Source organism: Etheostoma cragini, chromosome 7 (genome assembly GCF_013103735.1).
Source record: "Etheostoma cragini isolate CJK2018 chromosome 7, CSU_Ecrag_1.0, whole genome shotgun sequence".
In the NCBI taxonomy this organism is placed as follows: Eukaryota; Metazoa; Chordata; class Actinopteri; order Perciformes; family Percidae; genus Etheostoma; species Etheostoma cragini.
Genome location: NC_048413.1, coordinates 7,441,781 through 7,466,701, shown reverse-complemented (window position 1 = coordinate 7,466,701; position 24,921 = coordinate 7,441,781). Strand labels below are relative to the sequence as shown.

Here is a 24,921-nt window from a genome sequence, read left to right as displayed (position 1 = left end):
GTCTGCAGCTCTTAAGTTATATATATATATATATTTATATATATGTGTATATATATATATATATATGTATATATATATGTATACACACACACACAGTCACACACACACACACACAAGTGTGTCCTTGCATTTGTATTCCAATAGCAATTTTTTCCCATGCAGAGGCAAATAAAAGTGTCAAAAAGAAACTTCTCAAACTGATTAGGGAATGACAGATATTGTTTGAAAATATTTATTGCAGCAGCAATAATGTCTTGGAATTAGTACAGAGATCCACAAGTTGGAAAAACTTTTAACTTTTCTGCCATAAAAACTGATATCACTGGAATCTACTATAGGAGGGACTGTCAAAGCTACAGGAGTATAGCAGTCAAAGCAATGATGTCCATATAGGAGAATATTTACGGAAAATGAAAGTTGTTTATTGTATCAAAAGTAAGGAAAAATGGAAAAAGCATGGATATGTGAATGATGATATCTGCAAATACTTGGCAGTAGAGGAAGTGTATAAGCATAATGGTGCTCTGCCTTTAAAAAAATCTGTATGGAAAATAGCATCTAGCATCATCTGAAAGTTTGACATATAAATGTAACATGAAACAGTTGAGAGATGAGCGGAATTCTAGATGAAGTTTGAGTTCTAAAACGGAAATGTTTAATTAAATATTTGACTGGAAATATGTAGACCTCTTAATATATTGTGTATCAAATTCACCTTCACATCATGCAATGTACAATGCAATGTCTTCTCGGTATAACAGTCATGTTCTTAGCAGTAATACCCTCCTCCAACCTCTGCAGGGCAGCACAATATTTTATTGTTGTGTGCCTTAGAAAAATTGGTTTAGTGAAATGATTCTGCATATCCACATGATGGCAGCAGAGATCAGTATTAGAGATGTTTTCTGTTCCTCTGTGTCATTCTAATCTTTGCACGCTAGATGGCAGAGTAACAACACAGAATGAAAGCAGTGATCCTTAAACCTGACTTGGTAATTGTAGTTTAAGTTTGTTTTCCCCATGTGCCCTTTCTATTCAGGGTGGAGTTAAGGTACTGATCACTGGGCCCTGGCAAGAGGTCAGCTCAAACTACAGCTGTCTGTTTGACCAGATCTCAGTCCCAGCTTCTCTCATCCAACCAGGGGTGCTGCGCTGCTACTGCCCAGGTAGGACAGGAGAGGGCTCACACACACACACACACACACATACACACACCAAAGAAAGGGACGTTTAAAAGGAGGTTTTACCATCCAATTATTCATAAACCATCAGAGGAGATGATTTTACTACCTGCAGATCCTTTCTTTTCAGCTAAAAGGCCAACTGCTCTCATCAAAAATACATTTTACATTATTTGTATGTTATCTATCTCGTTGCTTTCAGGGTGGGTGCTGGTGCTTAGTTTTTTGCGTTCCAATAAACCTATATTATCTATCATGCATATCATTAGATTTCCTTTATGTGTTTGAAGTAATAACCTGCAGGTTGACAACATGTTTCATATACTGTATTTATTATTTATTTGTACACATTGTCTTTAAGGGAAGTAATTGCATTTTTTTTGTCAAACAAATGTTTATTGAAAACAACACACAAAGTTTTCAACCAAAACTACAACTTGTTTTTTCTATATGACAACAATAACAAAGTATGTACTAAAAATAAAACATGCAGGCTAATCTACATGTACTAGGACTGTCAAACGATTAAAATATTTAATCGCGATTAATCACACATTTATATCTATTCTAAATGTCCCTTGATTTCTTCTTGTCCCATTATTTTTTCTCATATTAATGTTCTTATCAAAATGGAAAACTGGATCAGCTTGCTTTGTGCAGATGTTTGTTATTGAAAACAGCATTGGCATGTTGCCTACTGATATATTTCAAGACCCCCCCCCCCCAATTTATAGCCAGCCGTAGTGTTCAATTTCACATGTAACATTCTCACTTGGAGCAAATAATCTCTCACAGAATTCACATCACCTCTGATTGGCCATCAAGTGGTATTCCAGACTGGACGTGCCACAACAGGATAAAGAAAATGTCAATGGAACCATTTGGCAACTTTAAAAAAGCAAACTTTATCGGCTCTTATTTAAGCGTCTCACGCTCGCAATCCACTTAAAACATTATGTTACTGCACTTCGGCCAGCTTGCAAGCCCAAACAAGTGTGTGTGGCGTGCCTGTTGTTTTGTTTCAGGTCTAGCTAGAGCAAGTGTGGTGTTGTAGTTTTTCTAACGTTAGTAGATGTTGCATCAGCATGTGAAAAAACTACAAAGTTTGCAAGTCCAAAAAGAACGTTATTCTTGTGATAAAAAAATTGATGCCGTTAAAATGGGATGGGTTAACGTTGTTAACAACGCATTTAACTGACAGCACTTATAAATGTTATATTATTATTATATTATGTTTTTATATGAAAACATAACAAAAAGAGAAAATTCACAAACTATACCAAATGCAGGATAATGTATAGAAATAACAAAACAATACCTGAGCACCACCCCTCCCTCCCGGACAAATACACACTCATATTTAGTATTTTCACTGTTGGATACCAGGACTCCATCAATGTAACAAGGGAGAAAAATATATATATGCATGCCTAAACACACACACACACACACACACACACACACACACACACACACACACACAGATACACCCAAATGATACCAGCTGTCCGTCAATGTAATTTTCTTTTTTTTTAATTATTATTTAGATGAAAGCAGATGATAACGTTCAGATGTAACAACACTAAAATCCCTTGTAGATTTTGTAACTATGAGTGAAAACAATCTTGATCTCAACCAGTGTTTAGCTCTTGCATAATGTTAAGTCATGTGTCAAAATCTAATGTATTGTATCGTCTGTCAAACTGTCAAAAATGTATTAAGTCAAATCAATTTAAGCCTCATGTGGCATCGTGTGAGTAGCTGAAATAATGTTAATATTATTCTAATGTAGTGATGTGATTTAAGCCCTAAATTTTGATTTTTTTTTACTGAGCCAGTTAAATCTGACCACATAATACAGACATTGTTGCGTATACTGGATTGTCATTATCCTCTCCCTCTCCAGCGCATGACACAGGTCTGGTGACGCTGCAGGTGGCTGTCAGTAGCCAGATCATATCCAACTCAGTGGTGTTTGAGTACAAGGCCCGCGCTCTTCCTTCACTGCCATCATCTCAGCACGACTGGCTCTCGCTGGATGGTAGGTCTCTCCTCCGTGTTACGTTAGCTTTGGTCCCTTGTACTGACTCTTGCTATCTGTCCGCTCACATTTCTTCCCTCTGTTTTCTTTAGTCATTCTTCTTCTGTCTGGCTCTCCAAATCTCCTCTGGCCTTATTGATTTTAATAGTTCATTTTGATTAATGATCTGCAGGACCATCATGCATTACAAATCCTCTCTCTAGCTTTGCTTTAAACTAATTTGTCACAGCTTACGCATTCTTGTGCATTAGCTTTCCCTGAAGCAAAACAAGTCTGCATGATATCGGCAAATGCTCAGGAAACTGCTAAAATATACATTTTTACTTCTTTTTCTTAATCCATGTACAATGCAAAGGCATGTTTGACAGTGTATGCAATGAAATAGACAGTTCAACTCACACATAACATGTTCATTGTCATGTCTCTGCTGCACAAATATTCAGCTTAAGGGATTCATGTTGTTACATCTCATATGTCAGAATGACAGGGCTGCAAAGCTTGAACGATAACAAGGAGATAATGACTTGGATATGTAATTGTGTGTTTCTAGCCGGTGCTGGTTCTTTGGTTCTCGGCCAAACATGATAAAGGTCATGGCAAGATCCTTGATTTGATTCAAAAAGTATGTGTAGCGATAGTGTGAGTGAAGGTAAGAACCTTCAGAACCTTGCCATAAGAGTTGTTGGAGAGAACCTTTTGTTGGCAATACTGCCGGACAGAAGTTTAATATTTTTATTTATCAGCTTTTATTGGAATTGTATTTTTATGAGATGATCATACCATGTTATTGTTTTACAACCGTCTGTTGTCCAAATTAGTGAATTAGAGCACTGCACTTAAAGAACAACTAAATAAATAGAATCTTTGGTTAAACATTTTTGAAAAGGTGTGGCGGATATAATACAGTGGAAAAATCCATTGCAATGAAGGAATCAGTTTGATTCATTATTATTATTATTATTATTATTAGACTATTACAATATTTTGCATAAACTTGCTATATTCTTTAAGCTGTGGTAGGCTATTTGGTTTTGGCTTTGCTGGGCAAACATGCCATGATAATCTTTTAGTATCGAGTAATTCAAGTGATCTGAGAGAAAACTAGACACCTGCACCTCCTCTTGGCTCTGTTTTTAGACTTTGGAAAACCTAGCCTGTGACGGGAGGCTTTTGCCAATCACAGGTCATTTCAGAGATGGACAGAGCGTTCCCATTGGCTGTTCTGTGCATGGATATCCTCGTACGATGGAGAGGGATATATGTAGGAATAGCTTTCAGTCTATTTCAAGTCCTGGAGGTTTTTTTGCTTTCTCAGCCCCTCTTGGTGTTATCCAAGTGAAACTGATTTGAGAGTTAACTTTGCTGTGTTAAGATGTGTTATGTGAGACATTTTCTCTTTCACTTTGCAGTCTTTTGTTCTGAAATGTGCAAATCCAATATCACATGTCGTATTTAAAATATAATTTTAAGGCCAGTTCAGTGAGAGAAAGCCTCATTGTCCCATCTTGCTTATGTAACAATCCCCCAATAGAATAGCTATTGTGTTGACAACAGTGTAAATGCAATGATGCATTTGGACATTTTATAAGAACTTGCAAATTGTTTGGTGTGATCTGATCTCCTTACTGTAAAAAAAACGTTTTTCAGATCAGCATTGTAGAGGTCTTCTACATCCAGTATAACGAAAGATGCTGCAGAGTTGGCAAATTTCCATTCTGTTAAATTCAAATTAGGTCTGTGAGTCAAAGACCTACTGAAGGCATGTTCACCAGAATGTAATGAGTGTGTAAGTATTTGTCTGTTTGTGTTTGTGTGTGTGTGTGTGTGTGTGTGTGTGTGTGTGTGTGTGTGTGTGTGTGTGTTTGCGTGCGTGCGTGCGCGTTTGTGCGTGCGTGTGACCATGCATGTGTGTGTGTGTGTGTGTGTGTGTGTGTGTGTGGGCGCGTGAGTGCCGGGGAAGCATTGCTGCAGTGCTTGAGCATTGACAGGATAAAGTAGGCCACGGTGAAGCACAGGCTCACAGGACAGCTGCATTGCAGACAGCCCTTGAGGGAGTGGGAGTGAGTAATGGAGAGCTGGTGGCTCTCATACACAGCAATACCAGTGGATCCCTCCGCCATTCATGCCCTACTGCCTCACTGGCCCATTCACAGAACCAGTTAAGGAGGAGCTGACTGTCTCAGGGAAAACACAGCCCACCCTATTACCTTACTTATATTAACCCCTTGCCTGCCATCTCTCACTATCTTTTGTTTCGTGGCAATCTGTGGTCTCTTATTTGAGGGGGACAATGACAGGTAAAGATCAATGACTGCATTGTACTTGTCATTTGTAAAGGTAAAAATAAATTATCTCTGTTGCATCCAGCTACTGATAAATCATTTACCCCTACAATTATTTGAGACAGACATTCATTTAAGTTCATTCAAGTAATTTGCCGTATTGTCAAAACTGCAGAAATAATTGCACAGGGATTGCATCATACTTTAACAGAATATGACATAATGTAAAGTTTGAATACACAGTACACTACCGGCCAAAAGTTTGGGGTCACCTACAAATTTCAATCTCACTCCATTATAGGCAGAATACCAGCTGATCTGAGTGGGGGGCTGATCTTTAATGCAATATCTACATTGGCCATTATCAGCAACCATTCATCCAATGATCCAAAGGCACAGACTGTTTACTAATCTGATATCATTTTTAAAAAACTAACCAAGAAAACATTACAGAACCATTTTGCAATTATGTAAACACATAATGTAATCTGAAAACTCAGCTGGTATTCTGTCTATAATGGAATACAATGTAAATTTCTAAGTGACCCCAAACTTGTACCTGTGTATACAACCGATGTAACATTACGTCAAGCTGATGTGGCCCCAGGTGAGTTTCTGTGTACCTGTGTGACAGATAGAGGTTAGCCATAGCAAAAGGGATGAGTCTTGAAAAATTGAAGTGTGCCAATCACACACATCATGGATTGTTACAGTGAGTGCTCCTCCATCAGCTGGTTCAGGACCACCTCACTGTGGACAGCATCCCTGGCGCAGAGCTTTAAACTTTAAACTTCATTAGTTGTACTGTACAAGGTTTAGTTTTTCTCGCAAAAGTAAATGCTATCTGCTTTTAATCCGACATAAATTCAATTTCCACGATGATATCTAGACTGCATAATTTATTTCAGAAGTAGGGCAGAATGTAATCACTAGGGCACGTGCAGTCATCACATCGATTATGTCCACAGTCTTGAGGCACAACAGGAGAAGAGAAACGCGCTTGTCATCCAACGGAATAATGACAGCTAGTCATTTACTTTCCGACTTGTAAAACACTAATGTGACCAGATTCTTGACTGGAACGTTACAGACTCACGCTACTCAACCCCTGCGGTCAGTCACTTGATATCGGCTGCTGACATTACGTGCAATACTGTTTTTCTAAATCCGCAGCGGTGTAGTTACACAGCTTTGTGAGTTTGTTTCCCCATGGAAGACTCACTGTGCTATGATGTGCTAATGGCACAGCTGCCTGCCTGCCTTGATTTGTCATAATGCAGAGTGGGGGAAGGGGCGCTTTTTCTCTGCAGCACTGCAGGTACGGAGCCATGGGCAGGACAGAAAAGCTGTCGGAGCTGCAGAGCACTCATCGTCTGCCCCAATAAGTCCCTGAGCTCAGATCCCACGACCCGAGCCGGGAGAGATTCGCTGGAAACTGCCAAATGACAACCCCACATAGCGGCATCCTGGCTGCCTGTTAGTGTTCGTGGGAGCGTTTTGCCAGTAGCCTACTGACTCTGAGCTTTACTACACCGGCGTGACAAACGGCTGACCGTGTACACACAATGCAGGAGCGGAGTGGGCGTGTTCGGGTAAACATGGTACCGCAAACAGAACGAGATTTAGTTTGAGACGGCAGCTAGGCTAGGAGAGGGCGAATCCAATTGTATTTTGAACGGTTGGACCGACTTTCTCCGGTGAGGGAAAGACTCCGTGCAGGCGCACAGTGAACCGTATAACAGCCACACGCGTCGAGCAGAGTAGATCAGCAATACTTATTATTATAACAGGCCAAATAACCAAAAATAATACGACAAGAGGCGAGCTTTTAGGAGCAGGACCGCGGCTCGAGGAGGAGGTGGCAAACGGGAATTAGGGCGTCTGTTTACCGGCGGCACGTGCGCACAACGTCTCCTAGCAGCGGCATTTGTCATTTTACTGCAGGCTGGGATAGCAGCGACTACTAGAAACACAAGGAAAGTGTGTATGTGTGTGAGGTGAAACAAGTGAGGAGGAGGAGGGGGCTATTAGTGGAAGAAGAGTAGTGAGCGGTCTTCCTCTCTCTCTCTCTCTCCCTCCCTCCCTCTCTCCATCTCTCTCCTCACGTCGCTCTCTTCCCTCACTTTGTTCTATTGTTGACGAGTGCTCTGTTGAGATTGAGATTCACTCTACACCAAGGATATATATTTTTATTATTTCTCCGTATAACACCATGCAGTAGTCTGACCGTGAGAGTGTGGGGGCAAAGCTGCAATTTGAGTGAAATGCAGCTTTGGTTGGACTACTTTGGGTCAGGATGCCTGTGAATGACACCTGCATTTCCTAAAAGACAAAAGAGGCAGTATTTTTTGGCTTTGAGGTGGACTCTACCAATGGAAAATAAGATAGAAGGTTAGAAGTGTTAAGTTTAACCTATGGCTGTAGTAATGTGTTGTGTCTGTGTTGTGTTGTGTTTGGGCTGTTTTCATATGCTGTGCCTGTCTCGTGTATGCCACAAGAAGTTGAAGTTACACGTTTCTTTGAACATCCCGCATGCTCAGTTATTGTACTGTAGTCCAGCTGTGTCTGTGCTGTAGCGGAGTTTTAAAGAAATGGTATATTTTAGCCACATGCTTCCTTCCAGTGTTTCATGTGACTCTGTCTCATTGCAGAGCACCGGAGAGTTGACGTTGATAGTAGCCAACTCCTGAATCACGACTAGTGCTTGGGCATGTTAAAGACTCCCCAAGACGCCGTCAGAGACCAAAAATAGTATTTGCTTTCCCGGCATTTTGATTAGCAAAGGAAGTTATACTTCTAGCTCTCGTGCACCTGGTTTCTCAAGTCTGGTACTTTTGGCAAAGCCTGCCTCTCACAATTTAAAGATTCATGACTCGTTCTGGTCATTTTCAGTCTGTTTGCTATGTTGAACTAAATTATCCCTGTGTTTCAGGCTAGTGTCCTTAAATTGCCAGCTGCGAGTGTTGTTACACGTGTTGATAAAAGTGTGGTAGCGCATTGGAGGGATGTCGCATCCCTGAGTGCTGCTCAGGTTATCGGGGCCAGCGAGTCGTTGGGGAAATCTTCTTGTTTCATTGTTCAGATTGCATTCAATGCTGATATCAACAGCAGGGAGTAATTAAACAGTTAAATTAGAGAGAAATAAAAATCACGTTAGTACAGCAGTCCATCGGGATCCCTCAGTGCTGCCGCTGAGCGTTTCAGCACCACAGATCTGTGAACAGCGACTCAACTTTAACCCCGTTAAGTCTTGAGCGCTTGTCTTTACTTTTTCAAGTGAGAGAATTGCAGGTATAGGCTGCATTTATCTAGCTGTTGCTCATCTGTATGTATCCCTATATTCAGTGCATGGAACACGATGCATTGTAGCCTCTTAAAAGAACTGACCAAAGTTTCGAAGTTGAATGAATCACCACAAGGCTTCTGTATGATTTACATAGATCTACTATGCATTAGATGTAGCATTCCCAAATAACGCTATTTGGTAGCCACTTTAATGCAACATGGTTGATTTAGGATACTTGACAGCAGTAGGAACAGTTTGTATCTTGGTTACCTGCACAACACCATTTGTTAGTTTATTAGTACTAGTGAAAGTAGGGTTAGTTAGTAGTAATACTACTAGTACAGTAGCAGTAGTTGTGGACTTGTTGCAGAAGCACGAGTAGCAATATTAATATTGATAATATCACTTTAGCAGAAGTTTTGCCCCCAATAACCCAACAAAGTGTGTGTGTGTGTGTGTGTGTGTGTGTGTGTGTGTGTGTGTGTGTGTGTATGTGTGTGTGTGTGTGTGTGAGACTATTTTCTCAACTATATGTATTACATTCTCCATGGGGGCACGAATATGTGCAGGCTGTTAAAACAGATTTTCCTCTTGGGACATTAAACACTGACTATCTACCCATCTATCCAATAATATCAAACATAACAGCAGTATTATTAGTTCATGTAATTTTCAGAACTGTGTTTCTGTAGCTGTTGTCGTAATAACAGAAGCAATCGTAGTACTGCTAATGCTTACAGCTAAAGACGATGGATCACCCCAGACAAGAGGTTTGAATGAGATAGGTACATTTAAAGAGAAACAGACATGTGTAGAGAGCACACATTTCTGACTTCTATTGTTGACTCCTATTATACTAATGCTAATAGATAATATGATATATATAATATTATTATACTTTCCTTCTTTAAACCTATATGAATCCATCCATTTAGTCTGGACATAGTGGGAGAATATGAAAACAGTAACACCTTCTCTTTAATGCAATCCAGTATGATAGTCAAAAAAGTGATTGTTTTCCCTAGAATCTGTACTTTTTATTTATTTTTGTACTAATGATTCACGTAAATAATTTTTTTTTATACGGTACCATTATTTTCTGATCAACAGCAGAAAATGGAACAAATACATGTAATGTACTTCTGAGTCTACATCAATGACGTTACATTTTTGGGATTGTTCAGGTTCCGATGGGAATTCCGCCGGATGTCCCTTATTTTCAGCATTTTCCGCTTTCTTGCTGTTGGAATTCTAAACTTGATTTCTGAGGACCATCTGCTCCTCAGATCTCTGCAGGGTTAATCCAGACCGCTAGCTAGCTAGACTATCTCTTCAATCTGAGTTTTCTGTTGCAAGATTAAAACAACTTGTTCTACCAAACAACGATTGTGATTGGTTTAAAGAAATGCCAATAACTCGCCAGACCCTCCTCCGCAGCGCTGTGTAGGAATGTCTGGCAATGCAAGACTATGAACTTCTTTACAAATGAAATAAATCAGACTGACTGAGAAAGGCATTCCTTTTAGAATGCAATTTGTTTTTAGAAATTGCATGCTGTTTTGTCTCTAGTAGTGGATTACTCAACTTTAGAGTTTTTTTAAAGCTTAAGTGCATACATTAACGTCCGTTACGTTCAAGCAGTTTTCAAATGAGTTGATACAAAGCCAATTTAGACTATCAGCTCCCCAAAATTCTTTCTGTATTTCTAAGTATGGCTGTGTTTAGAACTTTTGGTGTGCAGAAGCTCGAGTGAATCTAATTACCTCTACTAAAGAGACCATCATGTTTTTTTTGAATCCTCTGTGTCCTCCTTGGCTGCTGGCAACTGAGTGGATGAGGAGTGGGGGTTGTGCGCGTTCACGGAAGGTTTGTGTCACGTGGTTCTGTTGTTACTACTTAGAATTCCTCATGGGGGAGACAGAAACTATGCACTATAGCTTTAAAGAAGGAAAACTGCTATTGGATCGCTATACTACAGACAAAAATTGAATCTGCACCTGTGATAGAATCAAATCGGGACAAAAGCATATCGTCCCAGTCCAAATAGTTATGCATTGAATTCTACCCTCATGAAGTGTGCAGTATCACATTTAGTTTGTAGAGGGACTGTCAAATAGGGGTTAAGTAAAGCCTTTACTAAGTTTTAAAGCTATAGATTGTGGTTTGCATTAGGTTACATTACATTAGGGTACACGGGGGGCTGTGGCTCAGTGGTAGCGTGGTTGCCTGCCAATTGGAAGGTTGCTGGTTCAATCCCTGTCTTTGGGCAAGACACTGAACCCCAAGTTGCGCCATCGGAGTGTGAATGTCTGTGAGTGTTAATCTGATGAGCAGGTGGCATCTTGTACAAAGCCTCGGCCACAGTGTGTGAATGGTTCCTGTACTATTTAAAAGCACTTTGAGTAGTCGTTAAGACTAGAAAAGTGTTGTATAAAATACAGCACATTTACATTATAATATGCATCACACTCTCTTTGCTGTGATTTGAAATATGCAATAAATTGTCAACCTCTGTGCTAACAGGCTCCAGTCTACTTATTTAGAACCAGGGGATTATATATTCTCTTATCAAATTGTACAGTGTATTAATAACTATAATCTTTATAAAGTGCTTCTTTTATGTTTTTTTGTATTTTTCTTTCTTTTATGGGCCAGTCTGCTAGTGTGCTTATAAAATTCAGGTTCACTACCTGTTCCTGCTGTGCGGTTGTATCCCTTGGTGGTGTCATAAAACCAAATAAAAATAGAGGGGGTAGTATAAATTGTCTCAAACCTGGATAAAATAGCTAAGTACCATGTATCTATCTCAATTCACTCTAGTGTCTGTCCTGACTTCAATTTTCCAATTGTTGCTAGAATACAATATACCTTAGATGGGATTCCAGTATGTGACAAAAACTGAAATATAACAATGTACAAAGTACAAAGGACAGGCTGAGAATCCTTTGATTGCATTTTGCCTAAATGTGTTGTCTTACTATTAATGGAACGCTTTGGAGACGTCCTGTCCCTTGAGCTGTGGTGTTTTATATCAGATTGATTCATCTGTGAATTATTTCTCCATTCATGTCTCATTTGCACTAATGCCTGCAGCAGATGTGTCAAGCAGCATATAGTTGTTTATGCAAATGTCAAGATAATGATATGGAGTTGTTACTGTAGAAAATGTTAATCTATAAAAAAACGACTCTACTTTACAAGACGAAAAAGCCAATACTTTGTTACTCTATTAACGTGACAGTGGATGACAGTAAATCCCCATGGTGTGCACTCTTGGCATTTTACCTTCAGTACGACACAATGTAATTATTCAGCGTTCAGTCGGTACTCATATTGACCTAGATAGCTGGACCAATGCCAGTAGGTTAAGAGCTGCTTCACCTTTGTGGCAAACCAAGCATTCAAGCTTTGTGGCCTTTGTTTGCAGTTATTAAATTATGGTCAAGAATAAATTCTCTGGGGAAACAATGGTGAGACACAATCTGTCCACCTTTTACTGTTGTAATTTGGTGATACTATCACTGCAAGAGAAGAATTCCAGTGATGCAGGCAATCCTACTGGCTTAAAGACGTGAAATCTAAATTCAAAAGGTTTTCCTGTGTGGCAAAACAATCTAAGGTAATTGCCTTTTGTGTGTGTGCGTGCGTGTGTGTATGTGTGTGTGTGTGTGTGTGTGTGTGTGTGTGTGTGTGTGTGAAGGACTTCTGCTGTAGTGTACAGGTTGCACATTGTACATTATTGTATGCAAGACCGGTAAAACTAGAGAACAATTGCTCACTGACAACTGTTTTTTTTGCTTGAGGTAGAAAACAGCAAGCATGTTTTATGGCATTGTAATGACACAAAAAGGAAATCTGTATGAATCTGTAGTTGTATGCCTGTTTCTCTTAGTGATCCAGTTTCCTGCAACAGTCAAAAGACATGCAGGGTACGGGAATTGGAAACATTGGAATTTGTATGAATTTGTGTGTTAGCCTGGATAGGATGGCTTCTTACCCGCCCCCGCGACCCTGAACAGGGTAAGCCATATTGCAGATAAATGGATGCATGGATGGCATAGAATTGATTTGATTTCATGACAGATTGTACAAAAGAAAAGATGTCTCTATTACATACAATTGTGTTCTTTGAACAACTCAAATCTTCTGTTACTCCTCTGCTAACATGAATAAAAAGAAAGAAAAAATAGTAATAGATGGAAGAAACAGCCACTGATTACACTACAGTACGTAAAAGTAAAGTCAGCCTTTTATCAACTGACAGCCATGTGTTCCAGCTGTGAGGGCTGCTGCCAGATGGCCTGGCCCCTTCCCATGCATGGTCACAAATACCAGCCCCTGTCAGTCAGCTCACACTGAGATCCAGAGGGAGGCTGGCCTTCGTTCTTTCTGCTGGGTTACATGTGGGAAGTTGGCTGGCTGCAGAGCGATAATGAGGTCCAGCACTAAGCTTGACTGGCATGAACACAACCAGAGGTTTAGAATTGAGCATTACAGATGTCATCCCACAGTCTTTTAGAAGTTCACTATATGAATAACCTTCCTCCTGTCTTCTCATCTCCCTTCACCTGTTCTTTCTTCACCTGTAAGCTCTCCTGCTTTCTCCCTTTAGCCTGTTACTCCCACTGTGCGCTTATAAAAACAGCCTTGTCCTTCCTTCCCTTATCCATCTGTATATCAACCTGTCTCATGGGGAGCTGCTGGCATTTCAAAGTGATGAGACACATCACATGGGGCAGGGCTGTGACGTTGTCTGGGTTAGAACCCAATGGGGCCCTCTGCTCTGCGCTTCTCTCAAAGGACACCTGTGTCCTTTGAGAGAAGCTAATAAGAAGCAACAGCAGAGTAGGCATGGGCCGGTTACCACTTTCAAGGTACACAACGGTTTGACAAAGACAAGGTTTCAAAACCTCTAACATTTTGGGTCATAGTGTTCATAAGGTAACAGCTGTGTTTTTATGAGTGGACAATGAGAGAAACTGTAGTTTAGTAGCCTGTCTCCCTGAATGTGTTTTTACCCAGACATTTAAAAAAAATGTAAAGCTGTAATTGCAATACCACAATATTTTGAAACTGTGATATTTTTGCCAAAGGTTATCTTATACCGGTCAATGCCTTCAGCAAAGCCACAAAGACCAGTTGCCAGAAAGTATACTTATGCTATGGATTTTATGCAGAAATGACTACTAGCTGTGTGACTTTCCCCGTGAAATCCAGCTTCTTAATCCGAATGACAGGACCAGGTCATGGCCAGTGTCTGGTTGGTCCCATGATGACAACACTAGTAATTTATTCTAATGAGCGTTGGTCCCAAGGAAAGAGACAAAATTACTCTTTTGGGTTATTGGTCATAAAAGTTCAAGACCTCTTCACGAAGAGTATTACCCGGGTGCTTTCTGGATGAATAATGTTCTCCTTTTAGCCAAGGCAACTGTCACTCTATTAAAAGACCCAAAGTGTGGTGTTTTCCCGTCCTCTGCAGGTTTTCATCTCAGAGGCGAGAGGTTTTCTTCTCACTTCTGAGCGGAGACAAGTCAGGTCATCATTGAGCAGCATATTCACTTTAACTGTCATTTCAACAAACACACTCTTAATTGTTATGCAACAGACTGTACAGAAAAAAATACTTCATTCTCTTAGCTGTTCTCATTAAGTAACTTTCACTAAAAACTACTTAAACACTCCACATTATAATCCACAACAGATATGAGTTCAGGTAGATAGAAGAGTCAAAGAAAATATGGAGCATGAAAATCAATGTAGTTTTTTATTCAGTAATGTGAAGAGTTCTCTCTCCATTTGTATTTATTATATTGACTTTGGATGGGGAAAGTTAGCAAGGGTTCAAATCCTGAAGGGAAATGTATCTCCAAAGCAAAGGAAATCTGTTTAATAAATCTCCACAAGCGAGTGACCTGGACCCATTTGTAATAACTTAGCTTTGCTTTGGAAGGCATATTTGTGTTATGACAGCTGTAGGTTCACATCTCGGCTGACTATTCAACTTTCATTCAAGTGTTGTCAGTATAATGAATGGTGGACTGCCTCATTTTGTCACCCAAGTGCTTTCTAAAATAGCATGTCACAATCTGCCCTAAACGTGTGCAAGTGACCACGTCCGCTGCTACACACCGTCACAAGGGAGTAAACCGGAGAGTGGGAGGGCGTTAACAACGTCACAGTGTTGTTACAGCTCTGTTAGGCTTCTCACCTTCCATGTCTCCTCCCTTTTCCCTCCCACTCGTCTCTACCCCCATCCGCCCTCTGCAGTGGACGTGCATCGCATTTGGAGCAGCAGGCAGCAGGTGGAGATGACATCATCTGCACTGCAGCACACTGCAGCACTGGGTCTGAACAAAGAAATGTCAGCCTAGCGCTAACTATCCTCCCTCTCTCCCTCTCTCCCTCTCTCCCTCTCTCTCTCTCTCTCTCTTTCTCTCTCTCTCTCTCTCTCTCTCTGTCTATGTCTTCCCCCCCATGTCAGGTAGAGGGAGAGCATAGCCTTGTACCAAGTCAGGTTGTGTTGCTGTGACCTATCTTCAAACTCTGACTTTCCTCTTGACACAAGCACTCAGCTAGAAACAGGCTCTCAAATTTTCCCCTCACCTTGTTTCTACAAGCCACCACGTGGATAGGTGAAGATGGATCCCACCTAGGAAGAAACGCTCAGAGCATTTCCCCCGCTTGATTAGAGAGTGATTGGCTAATCTGACAGCAGGTCCACAGAGACAGTCTACAGCACAGACAGGGATCGGAGGCAGATACCTCAGTGTTGTCCTCCAAGTGCATTATTCATAATGCAGCATGTTGTCACCAAGAACACTAATTTACCAGCCAGTGACATTATGTTTTTCTGTCCAATGATAGCAGTTACTTGACCTCTTTTACAGTGGCTTATAGGAGGGCTGACTGTGACATTAGCTCCACAGGGAGCCCTGAGCCGAGAATGCCAAGATACAGTAAAGCGCAAAGGTCACCAGGTCGTGCTGTGAAGGCTCCCCGCTTAGAGTCATTAGGTCCCTACCTACACTGTCAACACTGAGAAAAGAGAGTAGGCCAAGTACACAAAAGAAGAGCAAAGAAGATTTATAGACTCTATTTCTTTTTTGCCTTTCTCTCTCCTTTTTTTATTGCTGGAGTAATGAGTCCTTCCACTCCCCTTCATCAATAAGCCAATAGCACGCAGGCAGACCATACACACAGCCATGTTCCTGTCGCCTAGTTACCACTCGGCAGCAGGTTGCCACAGAAACGGCCTCATAGTGGCTAAATGGGGAATGCTAATGCAGTCTTCTGTATACTCCCTGCTGCAGTGGGCTCTCTGTGCCCATCCCATTTCACTGTCTACACAGCATACTGTGTGTGTGTGTGTGTGTGTGTGTATTTTTGTAATGTTACGGAAACAAAAAGCAACAGGTTTAGATTGCAGTGTTTGGACTGGAGTTCATTTGGAGTATGTTTACTTTTTACTATTAATTACTCAAATGCATGTTGTGTAGCCATTAAACCTGCCCAGTAATGTCATAGCCTGTTTGATATTTTTAGTTATATTCCTGCCAAGGCTGAAAACCTGAGCAAAGGCAACCTGCAAAACCGATCTGACACAGGGTACAAAGTTGCCTCCTAAGCAGCATGTACAGTGAACACTCTTTGAAGTCTTATATCCCTCTATTCATCTTACTGTGTGGATGAATATAAGTAATATATGGAAAGGCTGGGTTTTCAAGAAAACTAGATAGATGCAATTTGTGATTGATTCTGTACTATCTACTTCATAGTCCTCCAACCATACAAGCTCATTAAACGGGGTTGGGCTGGGACTCCCGGCCATAATAGGGTGTACTTAATCAGCTGGAGACGGCCTTCAGCTGTTCACTCCCCCCAGAGCATATCTGAAGCCTTCTGTGAAAGGGTGGACACATTTAACATGTCCCCACTCATTGGCCAATCGTTCAACCTATATTAGTGGGCTGGGGTTGAGTGGTGCGGGAGAGATGGAGTCAGGAATTTGGTTATGGCAGCCATTAGCAGATGATTGATGGGCTTTAAAGGCTATTTTAGTAAAGCCAATGTTTTGATGAAGTTAATGATTGATGCTGTTGTTTTCACTCACACTATAGGGAGATTAATAAAGTGTTTTTATGTTACAGCTGAAAGTAGGATATTAACTTGGCATCAGCTTTGCAGTATCTCACTTCTTAAATGGTTGATTGTAGGCCTCATGATGTTAAGCCCCACAGTCACTGCGACAGTCTTACTGCTGCTCAGAGCAACATATTTGGTGCAGCTTGTGGTGCATACTGTGTGATAATTTGTCTTGTCAGGAACACAGGGTTGTTTGTGCTGGTAATCGCAAAGACAGACATTTTTTTTTGCACACTGGATGCTACTTGTGTGCTGACGTGTTCTTCTTCTGTGTCCCACTGTTTGCCTAGATAACCAGTTCAGAATGTCTATCCTGGAGCGCTTGGAGCAGATGGAGAGGAGGATGGCAGAGATGGCCAGCCACCAGCAGTCGAGCAGTGCAGGGAGTGGCGGAGCTGGGGGAGGAACGGGGGGAGGGGGAGGAGGAGGAGGAGGGGGGGGAGGCGGAGGAGGAGGAGGCAACAACAGCCAGTCACAGGTAAAAAGCCACATCATGCTCCTCATACAGTATGTTGTTCGTAAAGACGTGCATGCGACAGTACACAGCAAGCATATTGTGTTTTTTCATTATTGTTTGACAAAATAACTATATAGGAATTTTGCTGTTGTTGTGGTTTTTCTTGTTAAAAAGGCATATACAACAACCAGTAAGGGTATGCTCTTTTCTGTATGTAAGTGTTTATCTGGTCAGACGCAGGCCAGCAGCTCCTTTGAGAGTCGTGTCGTTGTGGTCTGTGAGAAGATGATGAGCAGAGCTTGCTGGGCTAAGTCCAAACATTTAATCCACTCCAAGACCTTCAGAGGCATGACACTCCTTCACCTGGCTGCAGGCCAGGGCTACGCCACCCTCATCCAGACACTCATCAAGTGGCGGTGAGAAATTGCTCTACATACTGAATAATGGCACTTTGGTTTGTAATTGATGTGCTCCACACTAAATAGCAGTGAGATTCTAATTGTTTTCTCTCTTTCATCCAGCACCAAACATGCTGATAGCATTGATTTGGAGTTAGAAGTGGACCCTCTCAATGTAGATCACTTCTCCTGCACGCCTCTGGTAAGAGAGCGGAAGTTAACACGCTTACGTTAACAGCGTGAGCAAGAAAATCCTAGTTTGTGTGACGTGTTGTGCAAGAAAACTGTAGGAGGTGTAGATTGATGTTTTTTGTACAGTCTTGTGTAATGAAACCCATTAACTCTTTTGCCCTTTGCTACTTGTCTGTTTTCCATCCAGATGTGGGCATGTGCACTGGGTCACCTGGAGGCAGCAGTGGTGCTGTATAAATGGGACAGACGTGCCCTAGCTATCCCAGATTCTCTGGGTCGCTTACCCCTCTCAATTGCCCGATCACGCGGCCATACCAAATTGGCCGAATGTCTAGAGCAACTACAAAGGGAAGAGCAGCAGCCACCAGTCCCTCTACCACCCGCAACTCACATGTCTTTCTCCCCAGCCCCCGACACCCCCACCACAGACAGCTGGATGGTCAGCTGGGCAAACAACAGTGGAGTAGCACCCAGTGGCAAGAAAGGGGGTTCTGCCACAACTACAACCACATCCAGCACCACAAGCCTCAATCCAGGCCAGTAGAGTTCCCTTTTTGCCTCTGTCTCTTACTGCACACTAGTTAAGCTGATGGCCTCATTGTGCTTTTGCTACAGCACCACCATGCACCAAAGAAAACCAATGCTTCGGTCCCCCCAGACCTTTGCCAAGAGCATTTCCTAAAATAAAATGCTTTCGGTAAAGGTCTGGGGCGGGATCAAGGTGTTTGATTTTCCAAGTTTGTGATATTTTCCAGAGCACCTGCACAGAAGAATTGTTGGATGTGAGAATTGTTTCTTTGAATGGCTCACATAAGTCACTGACTGGAAGAACCCCTATTGTCTGTCTTTATCAGTCTATTATGCTTCTAATTGTTACTTTTTTGTGTTTTTTTGCAGACTTAAGGAGGCCCAGGTCAGAGCCCTCCAACTACTACAGCAGCGAGGGCCAACGAGACCTTCCGCTAGCTAAAAAACACAAACCCAACCCAGAACTTTTTCAGACTCGGCCTGATAAGGCTATGTCTGTTCCTCTAAGCCTGGAGCAGCAACAGCTCCACAAGCTGTCCTCTAGCCCCAAGAGCCTGTCCTCAGAGGGCCTGTGCTCAGATAAAGGCCTGTCTACAGGAAGCAGCACAGGAACAACCAGATGGACCTCCAGAGAGAGTTTCTCCAGCAGCAACATGGGGAGGAAGGCGTTGGGGGTCAGTGGAAGCAGCAGCCTGGGGAAGGAGAAACTGGTCAACCGGTTGCGTCAGCGGGAACAGCTAGGCATTCTAGTGATGGCTCACAGAGAAATGGCTGATGCAGAACTGTTATCCTATCGGGAAGATTTGGAGAACCAGGACTGTCTCACACAGATGGATGACCTACAGGTGGGGGGACACAAACACAAACTACTGTGTACTCAGTCAGCTAAATGTGTAGAACTTGGCACTAGTACAGCCACAGATTAACGGTTCAAAATAATTAAGACCAAAAACATTTTGCTGTTGATTTAAATGCCTGCATCACATAAATTACATGACATAACACATTCTATTAAAGTATAGTACCATTAAGTTGAGATGTTCCAATACCAAAAACAGTATTAAAACGGTAATTAAACTGAAACTGGCAACACTAGTGCCACCCCTCAAAATTGAAGCTTTGCATTCTGTAAACATCACCATTTTACTGATGGGATTGTTTAAGTGTAAATTATTGCCAAATTGCAGACATTTTGCTAACATTAGATTTTACTGGGTACATAGACTCATACTTGTGTTCCGATTCGGGTATCAGGATCAGAACAACTCTACCATATAGTATAGTTACAATATACTATATGCGTTGCATATATATTATCAGAGGTAGGCTGCAGTATGGCTATTTTAGTGGCATTCCTTTGGAAAGTGTTCATGGACGTCATTTTCCCCAGTAAAGAAAGAATGGCAAGATGAGATTTCATTTGGACATAACCGCACCATGCCACCTCTTTTATGTCTGCCTTCTGCATTTGGTAGGCGGTATTCACCAGGCCAATCTGGCACTATGTCGATGGCCATCACTGCATAATAAACTCTCTCTATTGATCCACTGCCATAGCCAAGGGATTCTTCCAGCCATCCATCTCCGTCTAACTACTCCTCCAACGGATGAAGTGCCAGATTAGGAAGTTTAGCCTCTAACTGTATCACTCTCACTCTCATTCCACTCCACTGACATTAAAGCCAAACATTTTTGTCACATGGCCAAACAATTAAACCTGCATGTCTAGATCATGTTCAGCCACAAACAAAGGCAGTTACTCAACTATATGTAGTGACAAAACATTGACACTGTGGGTCCGTCCCTCACTCATCTTTGTTTGCCCCATGAAACAGGCAAATATGATGACTCTGGCAGAGCACATCATTGAAGCAACGCCAGAGAGAATCAAAAGGGAGAACTTCACGACAGTGGACTCTGTGCCCGTCGACACGTCAGGGGTCAGCAACACCATGAACTGGTTGGCCAACTACCTTGGCGATGTGGAACAGCTGCCGAGCATCATACATCTACGGTAGGCAGCACCGTGGGGAAGAGATTTGCAGATATGCATATTGCATTGCCAGTGTGTGGGTGTGTGTGCAGTATGTGTGTCTTCCCCACTGCATTCATCTCTTTTTTCTTTAATTTTTTACAACCTGGTACTGTCCAAATACGTGACTATTTTGTGGGAGTATAACAAAACTGAAGTTGATATTGGTGTACAGTGTGTCCTGCTGAAACAGGATATGTTGTATTAAACATAATGCCAGGATGGATCATTCAAAATTGTAAATCATAGGGGTATCAATTTGAAAAAAGGAGTGAAGCTCAGGAGTGCTTATTATCTGTGACAGTGTTAATTTTTGGAAGTTTAATTTACACCCACTACAGTTTCCGTTCGACCATTTCTGTCCTCTTCTCTCCTTAGATCTCTGTATAATGAAACCCTGACCCCCTCATCCAACCCCAGCCTCAGTCCTGGGGGGTCTCCACTGAGAGAGGGGCCCCTGGAGAGGTCTACACTCCCATCCCCAGCTGACTGGAGTGAGTTCATCAATGCCTCCAACAGCAAGGTGGAGCGAGACCTGGCCCAGCTGACTCTGTCAGATCCAGAGCAGAGAGAGCTGTATGAGGCCGCCCGCCTAGTCCAAACTGCCTTCCGCAAGTACAAGGTACAGGCCCGGCGCTCAGGTGCCATATGCTGTGTGTACTGCAGCCTGCAGTCACAGGGCTGTACAGTTAGGACCGGTATTAGTACACGTTTTGTCGTTTGTTGTTTTTGGCGTTTGGAGAGATGTTGAAGGGTTCACTTTTATTTGGGTCCAAGCTATGGAGCTCTGATTTTTGCTTGAATTTTTGCAGTAAAGTTCAGGGTTGTGATGCTGGTCATTAGTATCTTAGGTCTGGGGATATACTGTTTCTAATCGTGCTTAATATTATTCACATTTTTCTATCTCTACCTTTGTCTCATTCTCTGTTCCTCTGCTCATATACACATGACAACATGAACAGAAATATATCCAAATATGTCCCTGTGGTTTCAGCATGGGAAGGTGCCTTGAGCAGAGCATGGCCTTGCTTAGAGGAACAACTGCACTGTCCCCCGTATCCCTGCTCCAATTAGACACAATAAGCCTATGTTCCCGTCCTCTCTCTCTCTTTGTCTCTGTTTCTCTCTCTTAGTTAGGTGTATGGAGCCTGCTACTGCCTGTTTTAAACTAGCTCTCCACACACCAGTCCTTTCCCCCTGCCCGATCCCATTCCTCAACTCGCTCCTTTTAATGAGTTTTCATGTGACAAACTGTTCGCTGTTGTTTCCAGTAATCTGCTATGCCTGTCTACCAGCTGATACTGAGGTGGACCTTTGGCTCTTTGGCGCTCAACAGTTCACCTCCTCCTCCGCACTAATCACATGGGGGCCGGTTCCCCAGGTGTGGACTCATGCCGGTCACCAGGAGACCTCAGGGAGACTTGACATAGCCACTAATATCCTTTGTGGCAAAATGCCTTGGTTCAAATGTGACCTCTGACCTATCCCACTCTACTCTCCAACAGGGGCGGCCGCTCCGAGAGCAACAGGAAGTAGCTGCTGCTGTTATTCAACGTTGTTACAAGAAATACAAACAGGTAGGCACCGCCAAAGCATTGACGGTCACATCTAATAAGTGCTTTTGTTTACAGGTTAGTGTATGTCACAGTCTCTTGGTACACTGATGCGTTGACTATCTAAATACTCTTAAATATAATTAATTAAGCTTGTCAATGCTTTTTAAACTCAGCAATGTTTTTAGAGTAGAGTATGTTAGTGCATTATTCACAATATTCCCTTTTTTCTGTTTGCAAGCTAACATGGATAGCCTTGAAGGTAATAAAAAAATTGAAAATTCACTACCAGCAGCTGAATTCATTGCCAAACCTTCGGTTGTGTTCTTCTACTATAGCGTGAACCCATAACACTGCATTGCAGTATTCACAAACAGCAAAGCATGATCTATTGTTTTGTTTTTGTTGGCAGTATGCACTTTATAAGAAGATGACGCAGGCCGCCATCCTTATCCAGAGTAAGTTCCGCAGCTACCACGAACAGAAGAAGTTTCAGCAAAGCAGGAGGGCTGCCGTGCTCATTCAGCAATACTACCGCAGCTACAAGGAGTTTGGCAGGCTGAAGCCCCACCACCGCGGGGCTGCTGCCGCCCTCGTGCAACACAAACTAAGGTAGACACTCAGTCACATACTGTTACACTGTTAGTGGTGTTTAGTTTATTAACCCTTGCGTAGTCTTCCCGTAGACCATGAACTTGTTATCCTTCTGAGTTGAAATTGAAAATGAACAATTTCTGTCGCTTTTTCCAACGTCTTCGTCACTTTTCTTAACGTGTTTTTTATTCATGGTCAATAAACTTAGTTCATATGACAGTATACCTCATTGTTGAGTTAAAAAAAGAAATAAATAATTATTTTGCATATTAGTTAAAGCGCCTACATTTAGCACATTTTCAGGTTCATAATTGTATTTTGAGGTTGTACCAGAATAAGTTTACATGGTTTCATTTAAAAAAAACACCATAGTTTTGTCATAATTCACATTGCTGCAGATCCTGTTTTCACCCTGTGTGTTTAGGTTTCTGTTTTAGCTACAGAGTGAGAAATCCCACTAGTTTTAGCTACAAAGTGTCTTTGGTCAGTCCAAGGCAGAATTAGCTGGGAGACTCTTGTGGAATACCTGCAGAACAGGGACATGGAAGTATCTCTTTTGGAGATTATGGTGAACTAGTGTGTGTTGTAGCAGTATTTTGCCATTGAGAACGAGCTAGAATGCTAGCGCTAGCAGGCTACGGTTATCCGCCTCGACTCGGCAAGTGAAGAAAGCCGTGCAGATTTTGAACAGCTCACCCGGAGACTGACATTCAGGAACCGTATCTCAGTCAAAACAGCAGCAAAATACAATGAAATTAATTGATTTTACATTGATTTTACCTGTGAAGATAGTTGTATGGAATTCATCCACGCATCCTAGTTATTTTGGGGCAATTTTGTAAAATCATATACCTGACACACAAAAAAAGGATCAAATTTGACCCAAGGACAACACAAGGGTTAATTCTATTGTGTTTCACATTTTCAATGAAAGATACAAGTTGACTCTAATTAATTTTAACAGCAATGCATGCCAGTTGTCAACTGTTGCTCTACAACAAACAGTAACATTCTTTCTGATGTTTTACAGAGGTAGTCTGCTCACAAAGAGGCAGGATCAGGCTGCCAGGAAGATCATGAGGTTCCTACGTCGCTGCCGCCACAGGTAGACCCCGACACTTACTCATATACATACTAGCATACTCATTTTAGACATACTGTATATACACACATAACTTTACATAGGCTACATAAAACTTCACTGTAAGATTTACTGCACAGGCTGGTTCATGGACTAAAGAAATTGAATCCCATGAGCTAACTGGTAAGACTACCACTACCACTATTATTTAAATATTGTCCATCTCTCAACTATTCTTTAAACTCGGTGTTGTGTGTTTGATTTATTTTTGTCTGACAAATTGGTGGTGAGCCAAAATGTCTCCCAACACCTAAGCTCCACCCCTCCCCCTCACTGTATTTGGCCCCCACCTGTCCTCGCCCCCTCCCTCACAGTGCCTACTGTGTGCTAATAGCTGTCTGGTATTGTTTTGCTGTTTATGCCAAGCCCCTTGATGGACCATAGACTGTTCAAGCGGGTGAGTGCAGCCTCAGCAACTCAGTTCGTACCTCTTTCTGTCTCTCGCTCTCTTTCTTTTTATCTGATATTCTGTATGCATCTTTCTCCTTCTTATCTCCCCCTCCGTCTCTCACTCTTTGATAATATAAATATCTCCTCCTGAGGTCTCGGCCTTTGCATTCTCTCCCTCCTTCCCTTGCTCTAATTTTCTCTTTTGCTCTTTCTCTTCCATCCCTCCACCCACCCTTCCTCCTTCTCCATCACTGTTGCTTGATGCCTGCTTGCATGAAGGCTGCCGACTGGAGCCACAGGTGGACTAAGAACCTCAGATTAAGAGCAGAACCTATCTCAAACTAACAAAAAGCTTATGAATGACAATATCACTGCAACACTTAACAGGCCCTTCTCTGACTCTCTTTATCTCTCTCTTTCTCTCCTTGGAAAAAAACTTTTTTTTTGTTTTTTTTATTTTGGTTTTGTGTCGTTATGCAGATTGCCAGTTTGAGAAAACGGGAAGCTTTTTCCAATCATGTTTTATTCTGCTGCATGTCAAGTGGTGACAACTATGAGCCTTGCTCTTCTACCTTTAGGCATGCTATGGGCCTGCTGTTTCTCAAGTAGTTTTCTGTCTTTCTGACTGGCTGTGTGTCCTGTTTCTAGCCACTCAACAGACTGAGAGGGGGACTTAACCCCTCTGATTTCAATTTACTAAA

The 24,921-nt window shown here is 41.9% G+C and overlaps 1 protein-coding gene across 11 annotated transcripts in view; it reads left to right on the top strand.

Annotated features, from left to right (window-relative positions):
• The window catches only part of camta1a (calmodulin binding transcription activator 1a), a 282,833-nt gene that overhangs the window by 251,445 nt on the left and 6,467 nt on the right, over positions 1–24,921 (top strand). For 4 of the 11 annotated variants that reach the window (XM_034876192.1, XM_034876185.1, XM_034876190.1 and 1 more), the window contains 14 exons: positions 1,040–1,166; positions 3,088–3,222; positions 17,226–17,413; positions 17,612–17,808; positions 17,914–17,992; positions 18,170–18,518; positions 18,880–19,355; positions 20,346–20,524; positions 20,921–21,164; positions 22,048–22,119; positions 22,337–22,357; positions 22,508–22,707; positions 23,720–23,794; positions 24,197–24,227. In XM_034876192.1, the coding sequence (XP_034732083.1) occupies positions 1,040–1,166; positions 3,088–3,222; positions 17,226–17,413; positions 17,612–17,808; positions 17,914–17,992; positions 18,170–18,518; positions 18,880–19,355; positions 20,346–20,524; positions 20,921–21,164; positions 22,048–22,119; positions 22,337–22,357; positions 22,508–22,707; positions 23,720–23,794; positions 24,197–24,227 (2,373 nt within the window). Of the gene's footprint in view, positions 1–1,039; positions 1,167–3,087; positions 3,223–7,423; positions 7,896–17,225; positions 17,414–17,611; positions 17,809–17,913; positions 17,993–18,169; positions 18,519–18,879; positions 19,356–20,345; positions 20,525–20,920; positions 21,165–22,047; positions 22,120–22,336; positions 22,358–22,507; positions 22,708–23,719; positions 23,795–24,196; positions 24,251–24,921 lie in introns of those variants that run through there. The other 7 variants (XM_034876187.1, XM_034876196.1, XM_034876188.1 and 4 more) reach the window with 7 other exon arrangements.